Source organism: Vipera ursinii (genome assembly GCF_947247035.1).
Source record: "Vipera ursinii genome assembly, chromosome: 13".
Classification (NCBI taxonomy): Eukaryota; Metazoa; Chordata; class Lepidosauria; order Squamata; family Viperidae; genus Vipera; species Vipera ursinii.
In genome coordinates, this window is record NC_139526.1 from 13,187,865 (window position 1) to 13,209,762 (window position 21,898).

Genomic DNA, 21,898 nt, shown 5'->3' on the forward strand with positions numbered 1-21,898 from the left:
TGTATATGCCTGCTTATTAGGGTTTTCACATACATCCCAAGCGGCATTATTACAAAGTCAGCTTATTGCCCCCAACAATCTGGCTCCTCATTTTACTACCTGGGAAGGATCGAAGGCTGAGTCAACCTTGAGCCTGGTGGGACGGGAACCTGCACTAATTGCAGGCAGCTGGTGTCACTTAAGGAGGCATTAGCCCACTGCTCCACCAAGGCAAACTGTGCACATTGTTTGGGTTGGTTCATATCTTTGTGCACAGTCATCCAAGAGGAATGGGGCAAATGATCAGTCTTATACACACACACACACACACACACACACACACACACACCCTTTAACCTGCCAGAAGAGGTATGAATTCTCAGAGAAGACATCTTATCTTTGGGGAGACTTCTCCATTTGCCTACGTAGCCCGAACTTTCAGAGTTGGTAAAGCCGAGATTTGATTTAGCTTGCAAAGACAGAAGGGTGGCGATGATGGTGTCCTTGAGACATCTGTTGTATTTTACAGTCAGACAAGCAGAGCACAACCATCGTCTTGAAGAATGGCTCAAAGCTTCAGAAAAACTGCAGCTCTTTTTTTTTTTTTGAACTGGGTTTGCCCACCACAGCAAATCACAAACAGACCAACTAAGGTTAGCCTTACGCACCGTGTCAGAAGGTCACAAAAATCAACGTGTGTGCGGTTGGATGATGGTTCAGTGTGCCGTGCACACCCAGAAAATTAAGTTTGGTAAACCATGATTCAGTTAAACACAGCTCAGTGTGTGTGTGTGTGTGTGTGTGCGCGCGCGCGGAAATACAATCTTTTCCTTCCCCCCCCCCTCTCGTTTCCAACAGGTTTTTAGTCCTTTGTTGCTAGCTGCTGCTATTTTAAAACACCCACAGTGCCCCAATGCGGAATTTTTTAGGAGAATAGTGGGAAATTAAAAGTAGCAGGCCAACACCCCGTAAAACAGAGGTCCCCAACCTTTTGGGTACCAGGGACTGGTTCTGCAGAGAAAGCTTTTTCCGTGGACCGGAGAGCCCCTGGTTTTGTGTGCTGCCTGCATCCCAAGGATGGGGCTTTGCTTGTTTGTGCGGCCCAGTGCTGGTCCATGGACCGGGGGGTTGGGGACCCCTGCCCTAAACCGACCAGCTAATGCTTCGAGTCCCTCTTTCCTCTCCAACGACTGATTTCACATAGCTTTTCCACGTTTCCCTGCAATGCAGCCCAAAACAACCCTTTGCTGAAATGTTGAGCTGGTTTGGATTCCAATTATTGATCGAGCATGGCTGGTAGTCCGCTGCTCACCTTTTCTAAAAAATAGAACATACCTGATGAAGTTGCCATCCCAATTAGAGACAGTCAGATGAAGAAAATGAGAAAAACTTGTAATTGCTGACTTAACGTCAGCACCTGGATAAAGAGGTGTTTGGTTTTGCCTTTGCCTTTTCTTTCTTTCTTTCTTTCTTTCTTTCTTTCTTTCTTTCTTTCTTTCTTTCTTTCTTTCTTTCTTTCTTTCTTTTTCTTTCCTTCCTTCCTCCTTCCTTTCCTTCCTTCCTTTTTTCCTTCCTTCCTTTCTTCCTCCTTCCTTCCTTCTTTCTTTCTTTCTCTTTCTTTCTTTCTTTTCTTTTTCTTTCTTTCCTTCCTCCTTCCTTTCCTTCCTTCCTTTCCTTCCTTCCTTCCTCCTTCCTTCCTTCTTTCTTTCTTTCTCTTTCTTTCTTTCTTTTCTTTTTCTTTCCTTCCTTCCTCCTTCCTTTCCTTCCTTCCTTCCTTCTTTCTTTCTTTCTTTCTCTCTCTTTCTTTCTTTCTTTTCTTTTTCTTTCCTTCCTCCTTCCTTTCCTTCCTTTCCTTCCTTCCTTCCTTCCTTCCTTCTTTCTTTCTCCTTTCTTTCTTTCTTTCTTTCTTTCTTTCTTTCTTTCTTTCTTTCTCTCTCTCTCTCTCTCTCTTCTTTCTTTCTTTCTTTCTTTCTTTCTTTCTTTCTTTCTTTCTTTCTTTCTTTCTTTCTTTCTTTCTTTCTTTCTTTCTTTCTTTCTTTCTTTCTTTCTTTCTTTCTTTCTTTCCTCTCTGCTAAAAAGCCCTTATTTTTCTTTTAAATTTGAGGGCGCAACCCTTTAATTCTTATCTTTCTCTATAAAAATAATTTCTAGCGCTTAGGACCGAATTGAGTCCTAGCAGTTCTATCAGGACCTTGAATTTGCTAGCTTGTCACCAAACGTTCCAAGGCACACTGTAACCAACCTGGAGGTTAGATTTATTACGGCTATCAAAAAACCTAGCAGGGCTGCTGCTGGATTAATTCACCTAGCATCTTCTTGTATACGGCATAAGAGTACAAGCAATGGATGCAAGCATCCTCTTCTATCATTGCTCCCCTGGGCTTCTGGAGATGTAACTTGCAAAGCAGCTGTATTAGCAAAAGAGAATATTACTCTCTATCATTCTGATGTTCAGCATTTCAAAGCCAGTTAAGTTAGTGGCTATCACTACATATTCTGATGGAGTTTCCCCAGGTGAAAAAGCCATACCTTTTTTCCCCCTTCTTCTTTCCAGCCTTACTCTAATGGTTTCCATTGAAATAAATTGGGGAAAAAACCAACCCACTACGGATGCTCAAATTTCCTTTTTAACTTCTTATCTTGGAGAACCAATGACTTACAGAAAAACGTACCAGGAGTCTATTTGGCTTCCTTTAACCTCCCGTTCCTTTCAACCCAGAGTTAGTGACTATCACGACATGGGTTCGAGTCCCACCAGGCTCAAGGTTGACTCAGCCTTCCATCCTTCCGAGGTAGGTAAAATGAGGACCCAGATTGTTGGGGGCAATAAGCTGACTTTGTAATAATGCCGCTTGGGGTGTGTGTGTGAAAGCCCTAATAAGCAGGCATATACATAGAATGAAGGCTACTGCTAAGCTTGTAAGCCGCCCTGAGTCTTCGGAGAAAGGCGGGATATAAATGGAATTAAAATAAAAATAATAATAAAAAAATATCACTAGCTATTTCATCCAGCAATATCGGTGCTAAAGTCCCTCAATTTTTAATCATGCAAACCGTCGGGCGCAAGCAACGGGAACCATTCATGAATCGTCTCAAGCAGAAGCTTTATTGTTAAGTCACCCAAGTTTACAAGAAACTTGCCAGACTGACTGGGGGTCAGATAAGACTTCAGGGATATTGGGGGGTGGGGGGGGAAAGGTGAGGCTTGTGCCCCAAGAATTCTAAGCTTGTCCCCTTCTTCACACCTCCCTCCAGTCTAGTTGGACATTCCACCACACTTACTGGGTAATTAGGGGGTTCTTAGCCCAAATAAGGGACGCGGTGGCTCAGTGGGTTAGGACGCTGAGCTTGTTGATCAGAAGGTCGGCAGTTTGGCGGGTCAAATCCCACGTGCCGCGTAACAGAGTGAGCGCCTGTTACTCGTCCCAACTTCTGCCAACCTAGCAGTTCGAAAGCACATAAAAATGCAAGTAGAAAAATAGGGACCACTACGGTGGGAAGGTAACAGCGTTCCGTGCGCCTTTGGCGTCTAGTCGTGCCGGCCACATGACCGCAGAGACGTCCTCGGACAAGCACTGGCTCTTTGGCTTTGAAACGGAGATGAGCACCGGCCCCTAGAGTTGGAAACGACTAGCACGCGTGTGCGGGGGAACCTAGCCCAATTTACTTTGCAGAGACAGAACGTTCCTTTGGAGTGAACACTCAGTAAGAAACAGAGTACACTTTGAGTACACTTTGATATGGAAAAAAGATTCATACCATTGGTCATGTGGAATGGAGCATTAGCATCAGGAGAGGGTCATCCGGCTTTGGAAGTATCACGAAAAATATAATCATTCTTCTCAGGGGTAAATCGAGGGGTAAGCCATGGTTTGATATGGCGTTGCCCCTTTTCCACCAAGATAAGAGACTCGCTGCCCTATTGCCGCAAAAAGGGACACATTGTCCTCTTTGGTCAGGCAGGAAAGATCAGGTTCACCCATAAAGGTCCAATTAAACTGAGTTGTTGCTATTCGTCCTTAGGTCCAGGAATCTTCTCGCCTAATGGTTAGCACCTGCTTGGAATTATCTGAGGGAACACCTGCTGCCGGCATCAAGCTCCCTTCGTCCAGTGCGCTCCCACAGGGAGGCTCTTCTCAGGGTACCGCCGGTAAGAGACTGCCGGCGGACAACACCCAGGGATAGGGCCTTCTCAGTGGGGGTGCCTGACCTTTGGAACCAGTTGCCAGTGGAGCTGAGGACTGCCCCCGACCTCCGTTCATTCCGCCGGGACCTAAAGACCTGGCTCTTCGAACTCTCTGGCCCAGGCTGGGAATTTTAATTTTAATTTTAATTTTAACTGGGGTTTTATTTGTTCAGGGATGGATATAATTTTTTAATCTGTTTTTAACTTTTGTATTTTTTGTTTTAACCACCCTGTAAACCGCCCTGAGTCCTTCGGGAAAGGGCGGTATATAAATATAATTAAAAAAATAAATAAATAAAGGTCAATGAAAATCGAGGGAGGTTGGACTTAAGTTTGCTTGTGGCTATGTAGGGATTCTAGGCTGAGCCCTCTTTTGACTTCACCCCACCCCCCACCCCAGGTTCTGCCACTCATTCGCTTACATCTTTCTGCTAATGAAGAAACTCATTTTGTCCCCTTTTCACCCAAAGAGAAAAAAATGCTGCTTTCTCCCCACCGGAAAAGCATTGTGTCCTCCCTCCAGGAACGCAGACAAACAGCAACACCACAATTAATCCATTGCTGAATAGATGAACAGGCAGCCCAGAGGGGGGCGGGGAATAGAAACATCTGATTTTATATTCACAGCTTTTGATTGCATTTTGACCGTGTGCAATGCCTGTTCGTTCACATTACCTCCAGAAATAAAGGCAGGGGGTAAATTTCGTCAGTGACAGGGTTGCCAAGTGTATTTGGAAGGTTGTCAAGTTTCTGGGACACACTGGACACTTTGCGGTTAACAAGGTCATCGATCAATTATTCCCCGTTCTCCGAGACGGTGGAAAACGGGTATTCCTTCCTGCTCACTTGCCTGCATTTCAGGCAGAAAACTTCCCTGGTAAGATATTAAAATTCTCTGCTTGCTTTGCCCTCAATTGTGTTATAAGCAAACAGCGATAGCAATCTTGATAGAGGGGCTATCGTGCCTCGCTTAATACGATGTAAATATTCAAGAGTTCAAGATTATGAGTGCTCCCTAATCTCTTAAATGTAAGAACTACAGTGTGGGAGAGAGGAACAGTGATGTATAAGCACATGCACATCTTTTTCATTAGCAATGGATTAAAAAAAAACCTCTTTTGTTTTTCCGAATTTATTCGCTGCCTATTCTCACGATTCAAGCCAACTCTTGGCTTTATTCTTCACTCTCGTCTGCAAGGAAGATCCTCATCTAGACAGGCTGGCTTTTGTTTCTAGTTAAAGAGGAATCGAGCTACGCTTTGAAAAGTCAGGAATCCTGAGGCTGCTCACTCTTCTTTCCATATTATGGGTTGTTATTATTAAAATGGGTGAACCTCATTCTTTCTAGCTAATATCACATCCGTCCCCTGGATTTGGTAGAAAACTTGCCTTTTCCCCAAATAGGTAAAAGGTAAAGGTTCCCCCGCACATGCGTGCTAATCGTTTCTGACTCTAGGGGACAGTGCTCATCTCCGTTTCAAAGCCGAAGAGCCAGCGCTTGTCCGAGGACATCTCCGTGGTCATGTGGCCGGCATGACTAGACGCCAAAGGCGCACGGAACGCTGTTACCTTCCCACCGTAGTGGCCCCTATTTTTCTATTTGCATTTTTACATGCTTTCGAACTGCTAGGTTGGCAGAAGCTGGGACGAGTAACAGGCGCTCACTCTGTTAACGCGGCACTCAGGATTCGACCCGCCAAACTGCCGACCTTCTGATCGACAAGCTCGGTGTCCTAACCCACTAAGCCACCGTGTCCCTTATCTATATCTATATCTATATATCTATATCTATAAGGTAAAGGTAAAGGTTACACCCCACATGTGTGCTAGTCGTTTCTGACTCTAGGGGCCGGTGCTCATCTCCGTTTCGAAGCCGAAGAGCCAGCGCTCGTCCGAGGACGTCTCCGTGGTCATGTGGCTGGCATGACTAGACGCCAAAGGTGCACGGAACGCTGTTACCTTCACACCGTAGTGGTTCCTATTTTTCTACTTGCATTTTGACGTGCTTTAGAACTGCTAGGTTGGCAGAAGCTGGGACGAGTAACAGGCGCTCACTGTTACGCGGCACTCAAATAGGTGTCTCTTAAAAAAAAATGCCAAGGGGGCCGGTAACCCAGCACTCTTCCTGCTTGATTGATACGCTTCCTTATCAAATCAAGTTAAATGCCTTTATTATGTTCTTTGACCGGCCCTTATAATAAAAGAGTACAGTTAAAAAAAAAGAGAGAAATAGTTTTAATGCAACAATCTGATACCTTTACCATTAGGTTTAGAATAGGAGATAAGGTAGAAAAAGTGAAGGCATCTCTGATAAAGGAAAGATCCAACCCAAAAGTAAAGTGGAATTTCCTGACAAGGTAGAACAATTAATCAGTGGAATTGATTGCGAATGCTCCAGAACTGGGGGGTTTTCAAGAAAAGACCAGACAACCATTCGTCTAAAATGGTATAGAGTTTCCTGCCTGAGCAGGGGGTTGGACTAGATCAGGGGTTTCAAACTCAATTTCATTGAGGGCCATATCAGCATTGTGGTTGCCCTTGGGGGGCCGGGTGGGTGTGGCCAGGGTGGGTGTGGCCTACTGGGTGGGCGTGGCTAGAGTACGTATGGCCTACTGGGTGGGCGTGGCCAACTCTACATCGTTTGCATCAAGGGTGCCTATGGGGGCCTGGGCAGGAGTGGGACAGATCTGGGGGTCTCTGGCAGAAGGAGGGTCTCTGGGCCAGGGCCAAGGCAGTGGGGACCGTTCCCTCACTGTTTCCAGGATGGCTTCGCGGGCCGCATGGAACCACTTTGCGGGCCGGATCTGGCCCCCGGGCCTTGTGTTTGACATGTCTGGACTAGATAGAAGACCTCCAAGATCCCTTCCAACTCCAAGATCCAACTCCAAGATCCCTCCAAGATCCCTTCCAACTCTGGGATTCTGCTATATTGGGGGAAGGGAAAATAAAGCAACGTATGTAATGAAATGTTTTGCAGAGTTGGTGAAGGGATTTGGTTCCTTTCCGTATCATTTTATTTCACGTTCAGGGTTTTTGCTCTCTCCTTTCCCAAGGCTGGGATCCTTTCCTGCATTCACTCAAAGACCTTCCTGGACCTTGGGAAAAATTCCATCATCCGTAGCAGCCAAGCCAATACTGACCCACAGGCAAAACAGAGAAAAAAGGAAATCTACACCCAACTTGATAAAAGGAGCAGCTAAAGAATATTTGCAGATGATACCACTCTAATGGCAGAAAGTGAAGAAGAACTAAAGAGCCTCTTGTTGTGGGTGAAGAAGGAGAGTGCAAAACTTGGGTTGAAACTAAACATTAAGAAAACCAAGATCATGGCATCTGGCCCTCTCAATTCCTGGCAAATAGATGGGGAAGAAATGGAGGTAGTGACAGATTTTATTTTCCTGGGCTCCAAGATCACTGCAGATGGGGACTGTAGCCAAGAAATTAAAAGAGGCTTGCTCCTGGGGAGGAAAGCCATGGCAAATCTAGACAGCACACTAAAAAGCAGAGACGTCACCCTGCCAACAAAAGTGCATATAGTCAAGGCTATGGTCTTCCCAGTTGCAATGTATGGCAGTGAAAGTTGGACCATAAGAAAGGCTGAGCGCCAAAGAATTGAGGCCTTTGTACTGTGGTGCTGGAGGAGACTCCTGCGAGTCCCTTGGACCGCAAGGCGATCAAACCGGTCAGTCCTAGAGGAGATCAACCCTGACTGCTCTTTAGAAGGCCAGATCCTGAAGCTGAAACTCAAATCCTTTGGCCACCTAATGAGAAGGAAGGACTCACTGGAGAAGAGCCTAATGCTGGGAAAGATTGAGGGCAAGAGAAGAAGGGGACGACAGAGAATGAGGAGGCTGGACGGAGTCCCTGAAGCAGTAGGCGTGAGCTTAAAGGGACTCCAGAAGATGGTAGAGGACAGGAAGGCCTGGAGGAACATTGTCCATGGGGTCGCGATGGGTCGGACACGACTTCGCAGCTAACAACAACAACAAAGAATATTTAAAAAAAAAACAATTCAATTCCTCTTTGGCAATTCCTTCTGCTTGCCTGTGATAATATACTTTCATGTTAAATATTGCTTGCTTTTTTTACTGGCGATAGTTCAGACCCTAGGATTCCTTAATATTTGCATAATTTCGGAAGATGAATTTAATATTTATATGGGGGTTTTTTTAAACACCCTTACCGCTTTATTATTTGCATTTTCTTTTAAAAAAGCTCTCTCTCTCATGAACACACACACACACACACACACACATGCTAATTCCCTCTCTTGATTTGCAGCAAATTTTTGTCACCTTTGTTTTGCAGCCTGACATGTTAAATGCAGCTAACTGGATTGCTGCCCTTTTACATTTCTGGCATTTAGTTCTGGGTCCCGTCCCCCCCCCCCGCCCGTGCCTTTTTTTTTTCTATTTTACAAACAGCTTACAGGAATGGAAACAAATTGTTGCTTTCTTCAGATTCATTATTCACTGTTTTCCATAGCAGCAAAATGGAGAAAATTCCAACAGCTTTCAGCTCGCTTGTGTAGTCTTCTAACCTATTCAGTTGGTAAAGGTGAAGGTAAAGGTTCCCCCGCACATGCGTGCTAGTCGTTTCCGACTCTAGGGGCCGGTGCTCATCTCCGTTTCAAAGCCCAAGAGCCAGCGCTTGTCCGAGGACATCTCCGTGGTCATGTGGCCGGCATGACTAGACGCCAAAGGCGCACGGAACGCTGTTACCTTCCCACCGGAGTGGTCCCTATTTTTCTACTTGCATTTTTTACGTGCTTTCGAACTGCTAGGTTGGCAGAAGCTGGGACGAGTAACAGGCGCTTACTCTGTTACGCGGCACTCAGGATTCGACCTGCCAAACTGCCGACCTTCTGATCGACAAGCTCAGCGTCCTAACCCACTGAGCCACCGCGTCCCTACAGTTGACTCCCCCCCAATTAGTTGTATTTATGGTCGCGTGTGTATATGACAATATGCATTATGTATTATCATATGGGCACAATGATGAAATATAAGTGTCGGCCTCTCTCTCATTTCACTGGATGTGCCGTTATGAAGTGCTAAGTTCTGGAAGCAGCTCAAGAGGAGAAGTGGGAAGAATAACAGAATAACAAGAGTTGGAAGGGACCTTGGAGGCCATCTAGTCCAACCCCCCTGCTCAGGCAGGAAACCCTATACCCTTTCAGACAAATGGCTGCCCAGTCTCTTCTTAAACTTTCCAGTGTTGGAGCATTCACAGCTTCTGGAGGCAGGATGATGACAATAATGATAATGATGATGATGGAAGGGACCTTGGAGGTCTTCTAGTCCAACCCCCTGCTCAGGCAGGAAACCCTGTACCATTTCAGACTTAAAACTTCCAGTGTTGGAGCATTCACCGCTTCTGGAGGCAGGTTGTTCCACTGGTTAATTGTTCTCACTGTCAGGAAGTTTCTCCTTGGTTCTAGGTTGCTTCTCTCCTGAATTATTTTCCACCCATTCTTTCTTGTCCTGCCCCCTGGTCCTTTGGAGAATAGGTTGACCCAGAATAACAGAAGCACAGATTCTTAATGTACAGATTGTTTTATTGTCCTATTATTCTTCGCTTCCCCCAATATAACAGAATAACAGACTCGCAGCGTTGAAGGGACCTCGGAGGTCTTCTAGTCCAGCCCCCCCCGCTCAAGCAGGAGAGCCTGAAATAGCATGTCAGACAAATGGTCGTCCAATCTCTTCTTAAAAAAAAAATCTCCAGTGTTGGAGCATCCACAACTTCCGGAGGCCCGTTTCATATTCAATACACAGCGGGTGTACCTCGGTACTCACCCGCTTTGATTTTGACCTGAAAACTTTGTCCCAAGTGCTCATCGTTTGTTTGGTACTCAATACACAAAGCTAGAACTGGTCAGTGTTGGCTGCCATGTGACTCACTACATTATTCCTTAGAGGGGGAAAAATGTTTGGTACTCCTTATTTTTGATACTCATCATGCCTCCCGGAAAAAAATATTTAGTGACTCTGCCTTCCCAATTCACCTTTCTCGTCAGAAGGTTGCAAAACGTGATTAGGCGACCTCAGGACACAGCAACCGTCGTAAATATGAACTGGTTGCCAAGCATCCGAATTTTGATTCTGAAAAATCTAAATTCTTACAAGTCAGTACAATCCAGAATACTTTGCTTAAAATCAGGCTGGTAATAGGATAAAAAGCTTTTCAATATACAAAATGTCATTTATTTCATCCGTTGCAAACTAGCATTTTTAGCCAGGTTATAACAAAATGGCCACACAGCACTTTTCTTTCCAAAAGAAATATTAATACAAGGGAAGTGGTTTGTTTTGTTGTTGTTGTTTTTAGAAAATTATATATACATCAGGTTTAGAATTATGTCACAGATCATGGGTTAAAATAATACTTATATTAATAGAAGCGGTTTGGGCTACATTATATACATATATCAGAATTAATACCATTTTTTTTCCTTTATGCTCAAACCTGAACAGATCAAAAACACCAATATACTCCTCATCCTTTGCCCGGTCCCAGGTATAAAAGCATTACTTCAGGACGTGGCATATTACAAAAGAGGATATAAGTTGCAAAGTAGGAATGTTCGATTTTCCATCGTTTCATTAGATTTAAGAGCCGTCTTAAGCCATTTTCGAGCGACTTTATGCAAATAACGTAAGGCTGGTTTTTCCTTCTGAAGCTTCATGGAGAACGATTCAGTCCATATTAGGGATGAGGAAAGGAAGGGAAGAGGAAGGGATGAGGAAGGGATGTGGAACAGAAAAAGAAGGGAAGGGAAGGGATGGGATGAGAAAGAGATGAAAGGGAAAGGGAAGGGAAGGGAAAGGAAGAGAAGGGATGAAGGGATGGGGAAGGGGAAGGGGAAAGGAAGGGAAGGGATGAGGAAGGGAAGAGAGGAGGAAGGGATGGGGAAGGGGAAAGGAAGGGAAGGGAAAGGAAGAGAAGGGATGAAGGGAGGGGGAGGGGAAGGGGAAAGGAAGGGAAGGGAAAGGAAGAGAAGGGATGAAGGGATGGGGAAGGGGAAAGGAAGGGAAGGGATGAGGAAGGGAAGAGAGGAGGAAGGGATGGGGAAGGGGAAAGGAAGGGAAGGGAAAGGAAGAGAAGGGATGAAGGGAGGGGGAGGGGAAGGGGAAAGGAAGGGAAAGGAAGAGAAGGGATGAGAAAGGGAAGAGATGGGGAAGGGAAGGGAAAGGAAGGGAAGGGATGTGGAACAGAAAAAGAAGGGAAGGGAAGAGAAGGGATGAGAAAGAGATGAAAGGGAAGGGGAAGGAAAAAATGGGATGGGGAAGGGAAAGGAAGGGAAGGGATGTGGAACAGAAAAAGTAGGGAAGGGAAGGGAAGAGAAGGGATGAGGAAGGGAAGGAAGGGATGGGGAAGGGGAAAGGAAAGGAAGGGAAGGGATGAGGAAGGGAAGGGGAAAGGAAGGGAACGGAATCCCAGGAGAGAAATGGAGCAATATCCTTCTCAGAACTTTTCCCCATGTAAGGATGGATTGAGCATAAAAAACATCAAATACATTTTTAAAAACTGGATCAGTTTTAACATGCAGCAAGTGATCCATGATGAGGTGATGGGTCTACCAGAAACAAGTCACGGAGATTGAGCGAATAGGAGGGGAGGGGGAGGAGAGATCCAGATTCAACACCCTGCCGAGAGGCAGAAAACCACAAAACCACACCAGAAGCAAGAGAGGGGAGATTTCCAAAACTAAATTGCTAGGGTCAAGGCAAACCTCCAGAAACCAGTGAAACCGGCTTACTCATGAGGAGTTCTCCTTTGAGGCTGGAGCCCTCCTGGCCTGCTCAGATAGCATCAGCTCTTGAGCTCCATCAAGCTTGGAGCAACGCGTTGCACACCCTTCTCCTGAAGCAGCTGAGGACTGAAACCAATTTGCAGACAGGCTGCACAAAACGTGTAAGAGCCGAAATTGCAAATTTAAGCCACTGTTGAAACCGGTCAATATTCCTGACAGAGAGAAAGAACAGGGAGGGTGCAAAAACCAGCTGGGTGAACAACTGTGCCACAATAAATCCCATTTCATCTTTCAGATCCGTGGATCTCAATTCCTAGAATTCCTCAGCCCAGCCATACTGGCTGGGGAACTTCTGGCAGTCGAAGTCCACAAGTCTTAAAAGTTGCCAAGTTTGGAGACCGCCCGCCTCATCTAGAACAACGTCAGAGGGTCCATGTTCTCTGCTGTTACCTCCTTTCACAACAACACTGATCCTTCGGACAGTTCAAGGAATGGATGTTCTTAATTCTGTTGAGCTCTTTTTTTGGGGGGGGGGAAAAGTTATGCCTCGGTTCTTTGTAAGCTTCAAATAGGCAAAGGTTTCTCTTTCTCTCAACAATGCCAAGGAACAAAATCAACTGAGCGATGGAAGACGAGTTTCCACTTAAGGACAAGAGACAATTTAGCATCTCCATCGGGAACCAAGCTAGACACGCGGACCTCCAATTCCTAGCCAGCCACGACTACTATGTGGCTACTATATCGGGAGGCATTCAGTTCGGGAAGGTCAAGCGAAAGAGTAAGCAAGAGGTGGGAGGACCCCCGTCTTTTCTTCCTCCGAGTCACATTCTCACACTCTGACCCCATTTTTCCCAGACCTGAAATCTCTCTAAGCAGGTAGCTGCTTCCGTCCTCATTAATATGACTCGACAAGTAATTTCTCATTACTGACTGAGATGTTTGCACAGTCCAAATCTCATTCATTATTGCTGCTGTGAGCGGTCCAGTCAACATTGCCTTTTAATAGCCTCCTATTCATTTCATTTGACAGCTAACAACCAAACATCTCCTCCGTCCTATACGATGGAGTATGCAAGTCAGGGCCGCAGGCTGAACCCTATGCATACGGGCTTGCTCTGCGAGTCAAATTTTAAATTTACTGCCAGGGATGTCTTATCTCTTGACACTGGCCACATTAAACTCCATCAGTGTGTTTTTACAGCCAGCCGGATGCTTTTGAAAAGCAAGACAAGGCCTTGACTGCCATTGTGCAATAGGAGAGGCTTAGGAAATTACTAATCTTCTCCAATGAGGTGTGATTTGTTAAGACCGCACAATGGTTTTTATTATGTGGCTTGAGACAAATTTAGAATGTTTCTCAGTAATGGGGAGCTGAATTGAATAAGTGTGTTGGAAGTCCTTATCCAGGGCGCATCAGATATCTACTTAGAAGAAGAGGAAGATATATATATATAACCTCAGAAAACATATATATATATATATATATATATATATATATATATATATATATATATATATATATATATATATATATATATATATATATATATATATATATATATATATATATATCTCCCCTAGTTAGAAGAAGAGGAAGTGATTTATATAACAGGAAATAAAGATTTGTCCCATGTTTGGGGCCTAGCAAGGTAATCTAAATAGTTAACAAGCATTTAATTTAATATATATATAAAATTCATTCCCCGCTTTCCAAAAAAAAGCTATTTTTTTCCTTTGTGGTTTTTTCCCCCACCTTTACCTAGCTCTTTGCCACTCATTAAAGAAAATTAGATAGACAACCAGGCTGTGGCTGTCTTATTTTAGAGTACTCTAGTCTTTCTCAACTTTAGCAACCTGAAGAGATATGGACCTCAATTCCCAGAATTCCCTCACAAACTCAGCTGGCGGGGAGGGGGGCTGAAATCTCAGAATGGAAGCCCACACCTTTTCAACTTGAGAATCACTGGTTTAGAGTTATGTGCTTCAGAACAGAGGGATAGAAATGAAATATACATTGCATTTGCATTCGTGTGCGTTGAATTCGCATGAAGCTTGATCTCTCCACGGCTTAAAGTCCAGCTGTAATCAACGGGCCGGGCCCCAAAAGCTTGAATTCGCACAACGCAATGGCATGCTTTGGCTGTGAGAATTATATGAAAAAGCTACTTATTGCTAAGCAGCAAGGCCACTCTAGGCACGCTACGAAATCCCTCCTCTCTTGTATCGATCCCTGTCAACAGCCCTGCCTTGTTAGAAGACGACATGCAATCTCTGGCCCTTTCCAGCCCTCCAAAAAATGGATAGCTGGCAACTTCCAAGGAGCTAAGAATGCAAATTTGATGGCTTGGGAGCAGGTGGTTGTTGTTGTTGTTGTTATTATTATTATTATTATTATTATTATTATTATTATTATTATTATTATTATTATTATTATTATTATTTATTTTCCTTTTTAGCAGCTTTTTCCCATTCCTCATTCTCGGCATGCACGTCCTAAGAGAATACCATCTCTCAATGCGATTTCTGCTAATGCCTCATTGGCCACATTTTGCTTTTCTTTAAAAAAGAGAGAGAGAGAGAGAGAGAGAGAGAGAGATTCTTGATAGCCTCGCCCCTTCAGAGTAACCTCTTCTATGCTCCTGAGTCAAATTCTGGCTGACTCCCGTGACTGCTTTCTCCAACTTCCTTTGATCTAGGATTTCAGGAAGCCAAAGTCCTTGGTGGAAACTTCTGATCAAAAGGTCTTACCGTTGGGGGGGGGGGGGAAGCAGGAAGGGGAATATAGAATGCAAAGGTAAGATTTTTCATTATTCAGCCAAGCTCAAAAAACGAGCCATTGCCGGGCACCTAGATGCCATCTCAACTCCATTTCAGCTGCAATGTGCCCGCCCGCCCCCCCCCCCCAAAAAAACTTGGGAGATTGTCCACAAGGCCAGCGCAATCAACACTGGACAGGAATCCTACCCAGTTCCTCGTCTTCTGTTATTCGCACTTAAGTCTCGCTGATCTGTGCTAATTCAGACGGGTCTAACTCCCCAAAAGTTGAGTGCTCTTTGAGCTAACTACCAGCTTGCTCAATCGTTCACGAATCCGTCCATTGTTTGGGAAACAGGGAGAGCGCAAAAAAAGCTATTTGCGTGCAAATGCTCCTCTGGGAATCTGCTTTGATAGTCAACAAGGGCAAGGTCCGCCCACTACAGGGAGTTTAATAGAATAAAATAGAGGTGCACCCCATTTAAATATTTATGGCAGACGTGGATGCTCTTTTCAAGGAAGGGTAGACTTCGTTCTTGCTAAGCGCTGAGAGAAAGGTCTTCCGGGAGGAAGAAGAAGAAGAAGAAGAAGAAGAAGAAGAAGAAGAAGAAGAAGAAGAAGAAGAAGAAGAAGAAGAAGAAGAAGAAGAAGAAGAAGAAGAAGAAGAAGGAGAAGAAGAAGAAGAAGAAGAAGAAGAAGAAGAAGAAGAAGAAGAAGAAGAAGAAGAAGAAGAGTTATGATTGACAGCCTAGCCAAGCGTAGGGTGTTTCTGAGTGAATCGGGCTGCGTTTCCCCCTTCAGCTTTCCCATCGCTTCTCTTTGGACCCTTTTGAGTCATTTTTTACGAGAAAACCTTTCAGTTTAACGGGGACGAGCACCGGTGTTTCATTTTGAAGGCTTTGACAAGCTTATTTCCATTTTTTTTAAAAAAGAGAGAGAGGATGAAAAGAATGGCCCGAAGCGGTCCACTTATTTTGATGCTGAGAGAGGCCTTTTGTTAACATGTTTCAAAAAATAAAATAAAAAATCGATAGTGGAAGTTGAGGCAAACAGGTGGAAAGTTTCTGCTCTGGAAGCTTTTTTTTTTTCCCCCGGCCCCCCTGCCCGGCTCGCCGTTCATCATTCCACTTCAAAAGCATGATGAATGTCAAACTGCCTTAACATCAAAGCAAGATGATTCATCAATGAATTGGTAGTTTTGGCCTTACAGGATCGGGGATGAATGGCAGAGAAACATGAAAACGGTCCCCCTGTTGCTTCTTACTGCTCCAACTTGGGAGGAAAAAAAAGAGAGCAATAATAAAGGGTAGTGTGTGTGTGTGTGTGTGGGGGGGAGAAGGATGGCTTAAAACAGGGGTCTTCAAACTTGGCTCTTTTATGACTTGTGGACTTCAACTCCCAGAATTCCTCAGCCAGCGTGCCTGGGTGAGGAATTCTGGGAGTTGAAGTCCAAAAGTCATAAAAGGGCCACGTTTGAAGACCCCTGGCTTAAAATAAATAGCTCGATAATGCTCATCATAGGTACAGTTATGGGAAATGTCACTCTGAGGAATCTGGAAGGCGAGGAGAACAACTTTGGCTCCAAAGGAAACTCTATCACCATCGTAAGATCTATAAAAAAATTCTCTCACAGATGAAAAAAGAAGCCATGGTGCCTATGGCTTAATTAAAGGAAATGGAATTTCGTTCTTTCTTTTTTTCTTTCTTTTCTTTTTTCTTTTTCTTCCTTCCTTCCTTCCTTTTTCTGTCACTTTCTTTCTTTCTTCCTTCCTTCATTTCTTTCTTTCCTTCCTTTTTTTTCTCCCTCCCTCTCTCGCCACACTTCTCCATCTTGAGAATTTTAAAATGGGTGGACTTCAACTCCCAGAATACCTCAGTCTACACGAGGAATGACCGGCTGGGGAATTCTGGGAGTTGCAGTTCGCACAACGTAAGAGCAGAAAACCCTGCTCCAGGGCAAAAGAGAGCCCTGCCCTGTTTTAGGAAAGGACTGCTACTCTGAAGGGGGTGGTTCGTTCAATTGGGCAATGGAGCTTTTCAAGAGGGCGGTATTTTTTCGGAGGATCACTTCAATCCCGTTGTTGGCTGCTTCTTGTCGCCTCACACAGACTTAGATCCTCAGAGCAAACTCAACGGCTGCCTACATGACGAGGTCCTTGCAGGGGGGTCAAAGGTCAAAGATCACCACTTTGGGGTTCCGGATTGCGGGGTTCCCTGGTGTGGTTCCGAGACAGCCTTGGGAAGTGGGGGGTGGCCCGCCGGTAACTGGTTTTGGTGGCCGATTCTCCTGCAGGCTGGAAGTCCCTAAAAACGGAAAGAGATAAGTTATGAGCAAACATTCGTGACGGTGCTGTCAACCTCCAGCTTGAGTATCCAAATAAAGCCGAGGCTTTCTTTCATATTTGAAGACCTTACTGGTTAATGGAATACATGACAAGGTATAAGCCAGGGTGGGAAACCTTGGCTCTTTTATGACTTGTGGACTTCAACTCCCAGAATTCCTGAGCCAGCGTGGGGGAACTATGCCCCCCTCATGACTCATGGACTTCAACTCCCAGAATTCCTGAGCCAGCCTGGCTCAGCTTGGAAACCTCTCTCTTTTCCCCTCAGCACGGCTGGCTCAGGAATTCTAGGAGTTGAAGTCCACAAGTCATAAAAGAAGCAAGGTTCCCCACCCCATGAGCCATGCTAGCTCAGGAATTCTGGGAGTTGAAGTCCACAAGTCGTAAAAGAGCCAAGGTTTGCCACCCCTGGTATAGGCGAAGGAAAACTAACTCTTAAAATCCCAAGATGTCTAACCAAAGCACAGAACAATGACACTCCCAGCCAAGCTTCCCAGAGGTCCACGTAGTTCACGTAAACACCTTCTCGTTTGGAGAACCTTCTGCTATCTTCTTTTCCACGGTCAGAACATCCTCGACAAATTTCCCTATGTCTGTGTCTCGAGAAACATCTGCAGAACTGGAGAGGTTTCGTTTCTCTAACTAACCCATCCGAAGCCTCCCTTCCCCATTCCCCTCCCCCCCCCGTTACTCTAATGACAGGATGAACACAATAAGGCATGTAGCTGCCAAGTTTTCACTCTTGACATGCTGCCCTCTCAAGAGAAGGACCTGGGGAAAAATAATAATAATCAAACCAGCCTCTTTTTCCATCATAGATCATAGAACCATAAGGCTGGAAAAGACGGTCTTCTACTCGGATCTCCTACTCAAGACCGGAGACCTTATCATCCTAGTCAAATGGTTGTTCGGTCTATTTTTGAAAACCTCCCACGACGGAGCACCCACAACTCCAGGAGGCAAACTACTCCGACCTGTTTGCGTGTGGATTGTTGCAAAGCAGCTGGTACATTTAGCTCGGGAGACTCGTCCTGCCTCTGATGGAGCATGGAACAGAAATGTTCCCAGAGCAAGGCTTCTCTTTTCTTGTTGTTGTTGTTTTTGACGCCGTGCTCATAAACCGTATTCATCGATAAACAAGTGTTATGGGATTCTCATGATAATCCAGAAGCAGAATAGGCTTAGCAGCTGGCTCCTTAATTTCAAACGGATTGACAGCCGACAGAATTGCAAACTCTTGAGATGGTTGTCATTGTTATTATTAGTATTTATATAATGGATTGACGGATCTTCACAATTCACGGTTAAAGAACGGGGAGTAGAATAATGAACTGCACAGAATGATCACTGAAACCAGGTAGTAGCTACGAGCATTAGTATCCTGAGAAATTCTGCTTATTTGTTAAGTTTTCCAGGGGAAAAAAACACCCTATAATATCAACGTAGAGGGACACGGTGGCTCAGTGGGTTAGGACGCTGAGCTTGTCGATCAGAAGGTCGGCAGTTTGGCGGGTCGAATCCCGAGTGCCGCGTAGCAGAGTGAGCGCCTGTTACTCATCCCAGCTTCTGCCAACCTAGCAGTTTGAAAACACGTAAAAAATGCAAGTAGAAAAATAGGGACCACTCTGGTGGGAAGGTAACAGCGTTCCGTGCGCCTTTGGCGTCTAGTCATGCCGGCCACATGACCACAGAGACGTCCTCAGACAAGCGCTGGCTCTTCGGCTTTGAAACGGAGATGAGCACCGGCCCCTAGAGTCGGAAACGACTAGCACGCATGTGCGGGGGAAACTTTACCTTTACCTTTTAATATCAACGTGTCTGGTTCCAATTGGTATACTCATTTCAATATCCGTTATCCATACAAGTATTTGAATCGCAGGATTGTATGGGGGGGGGAGAACTAACTCCAGCTCAGTTTACAGCATTTACGTAAAGCTAGTCTTTCATTCCTCACCACAATTGGGGCCAGTTTTTCCGTTGCTAAGCAAAGAGGGTTTTTTTAAGTCAGGCGTGCTTGATTTTATGACCCTTTTGCGACAGTTAAGCGAATCACCCCAGTTCCTAAGTAAAGCACATGGTCATTAAGCAAAGCCAGCTTCCCCCATTGACTTCGCTTCTCGGAAGCCAACGGAGATGGCCACGAATGGTGATGCTGCAACCATCGTAAATACATGCTCAGTTGCCAAGGATCCACGTGATCTTGGGGATGCCGCAGCAGCCTTGAGGGGAACGGCGGTGTAAGTCACTTTTCCCAGTGCCGTTGTAATATTGAACGGTCGCTAAACGACAAACAAAAAGCTGGGGACAGAGTAAGAAGGAAAAGGTCCAGAAAGGAAAGTTATTTGCAAAACGACCACTGCTGTTCTTCAATACAGCAGCTCCTCCTGCTGGTAAATTCAAGAATCAAATTTCACACTGACCCACAGAGTAAGCCCTTGCCTATGCTTGGAAGAAAGCCAACCTTTAAATTATGTCCTTTTAATTAAGTAATAATAATAATAAGAGTAATAAGAGTAACGGTAATACTGAAGGATAGAGAAAAATTCTACGTGGCCCAAAATGGGAGTTTCCACACAACGGAAAGCTGGAATTCCAACGATGGGCAAAGATCCCAAACTCTTTGATGTAGGATACATTCTTCCTGATTACTTCTACCAACCTCTGATTGAGGATGGCCACAAAGGGGCATCATCAGCTGCTGATATGCTTCGAGGACAGGCCATCCTATGCAGGTCTACACTGACTGAATCTCCAGGAGATATAACAGGAGAATGGACCTGTATGTTTGTAGCATGATAATCCCATGTCCTTCTCCAGTTTAGGGAGCTGGAGGGTAAAACATATGAAGAATGGTTACAGGAATTGGGTATGTCTAGTGGTGTAACAGAAAAAAAGGACTGTGCCGCAGCTGCCAAAAAAGCCAACACAGTGCCAGGCTGCATTAACAGAGGGATAGAATCAGGATCAGGTGAAGTGTTAATACCACTTTACAAGGCCTTGGTAAGGCCACACTTGGAATACGGCATCCAGTTTTGGTCACCACGATGTAAAAAAGATGTTGAGACTCTGGAAAGAGTACAGAGAAGAGCAACAAAAATGATTGGGGGGCTGGAGGCTAAAACATATAAGGAATGGTTGCTGGAATTGGGTACGTCTAGTTTAATGAAGAGAAGTATGAGGGGGGGGGACATGATAGCAGTGTTCCAATATCTCAGGGGCTGCCCCAAAGAAGAGGGAGTCAAGCTATTCCCCAAAGCACCTGAAAGCAGGACAAGAAGCAACGGATGGAAACTAACCAAGGAAAGAAGCAATCCAGAACTAAGGAGAAACTTCCTGACAGTGAGAACAATTAACCAGCGGAACAACCTGCCTCCAGAAGTGGTGAATGCTCCAACACTGGAAGTTTTTAAGAAGAGACTGGACAGCCATTTGTCTGAAATCGTATAAGCTGTCTTGCCTGAGCAGGGGGTTGGACTAGATGATCTCCAAGAACCCTTCCAACGTTGTTGTTGTTGTTAAATTAGTTCCAGATAAATCTCAATGGAATTCAAGAGGGGGCTGGTTTTCTTATGGGGAAGTAGAGATTCCAAACTAATGATGTGTTTGACCCCGCCCTCATCTCAGCCTGATCACGTCCTACACAGCCCTTGATTTCCCATTGAACTGAACATTAACGTCTGAATAGGCTAAATAGCTCTTGACTGAAAGAAACTCTCCTCAAGAAAGAGTTACCAGAACCGAACGGTATTTTCAGCTGCCAATATCCAGATCTGCTTCCATGGAAACAAAATGCTATCTGGGCAAAAATAAGATAAAAGCGTTAAAACGCATACATTCTTTTGAAGGTTGTTAAAAAGCGGGACCCCGTGTTTTACCTATCAGCTCTCACAACTTCCCAGTTGGAAGGAAGGGGGAAATCTGTCAACCTTCACACCCACCACCTCTGTCAAGTTTCCCACCACAGCCTGCTTGCCAAGCAGGAAAGGTAAACGGCCTGTGAAAAGCCAGCAAACTGCAACTAAAATTAAAAATAAAACAAAGAACATCTATAAGCAGCCACACGGGAAAGGGGGCGGAATGGGGGGGGGGCGCGAGAAAACCCTGCGGGACTTTCTTCTCCCTTGACAGGTGCTGTGCTTTCTGATCTCACCTCTGCTCACGTGGAATGGCACAAACGGGCCCTTCTCTTGCTCCAAACCGTGACATCTCGGTGATATCCACTTCAAAAGTCTCCTTGACGGCACGATAGCGTGGCTTGGAGGAGATTCCCACAATTTAAGTCATCCCCAAGAGTGATCAAAGTAAGTTGGAGAAAGAACGTTGAGTTTGAAGGTAAAGGACTTTCAAGTTGAAGAAGAAGAAGAAGAAGAAGAAGAAGAAGGAGGAGGAGGAGGAGGAGGAGGAGGAGGAGGAGGAGGAGGAGGAGGAGAAGGAGAAGAAGGAGGAGGAGGAGGAGGAGGAGGAGAAGAAGAAGAAGAAGAAGAAGAAGAAGAAGAAGAAGAAGAAGAAGAAGAAGAAGAAGAAGAAGAAGAAGAAGAAGAAGAAGAAGTTGGAAGGGACCTTGGAGGTCATCTAGTCCAACCCCCTGCTCAGGCAGGAAACCCTATACCATTTCAGACATTTCATGATAGCAGTGTTCCAATATCTCAGGGGCTGCCATGAAGAATGGGGTGTGTTTGTGTGTCATCCTATTCTCCAAAGCATATGAAGGCAGAACAAGAAGCAACAGATGTCCTCAGATAGCAGGACCAATGGTTAAGACCAAGAAAAGAAATATGCCAAAAAAAAAGCTATCTTCAGGAAGGATGGGTTTTGCAAAGAAAATTCATGGAAAGGGCAAGAATTCCAGGTCTCAGCTGCGGAACAAAAATGACAGCTAGA

General features: G+C 45.0%; 1 protein-coding gene across 3 annotated transcripts in view; it reads right to left on the bottom strand.

The window, feature by feature from the left end:
- Positions 1-16,425: 16,425 nt before the first annotated feature.
- Positions 16,426-21,898, bottom strand: part of SNX29 (sorting nexin 29) — a 130,363-nt gene continuing 124,890 nt past the window's right edge. For all 3 annotated transcript variants that reach the window (XM_083372773.1, XM_083372772.1, XM_083372774.1), the window contains one exon: positions 16,426-16,979. In XM_083372773.1, coding sequence (XP_083228899.1) covers positions 16,850-16,979 — 130 coding nt within the window. In that variant the 3' untranslated portion in view covers positions 16,426-16,849. The remainder of the gene's footprint in view (positions 16,980-21,898) is intronic.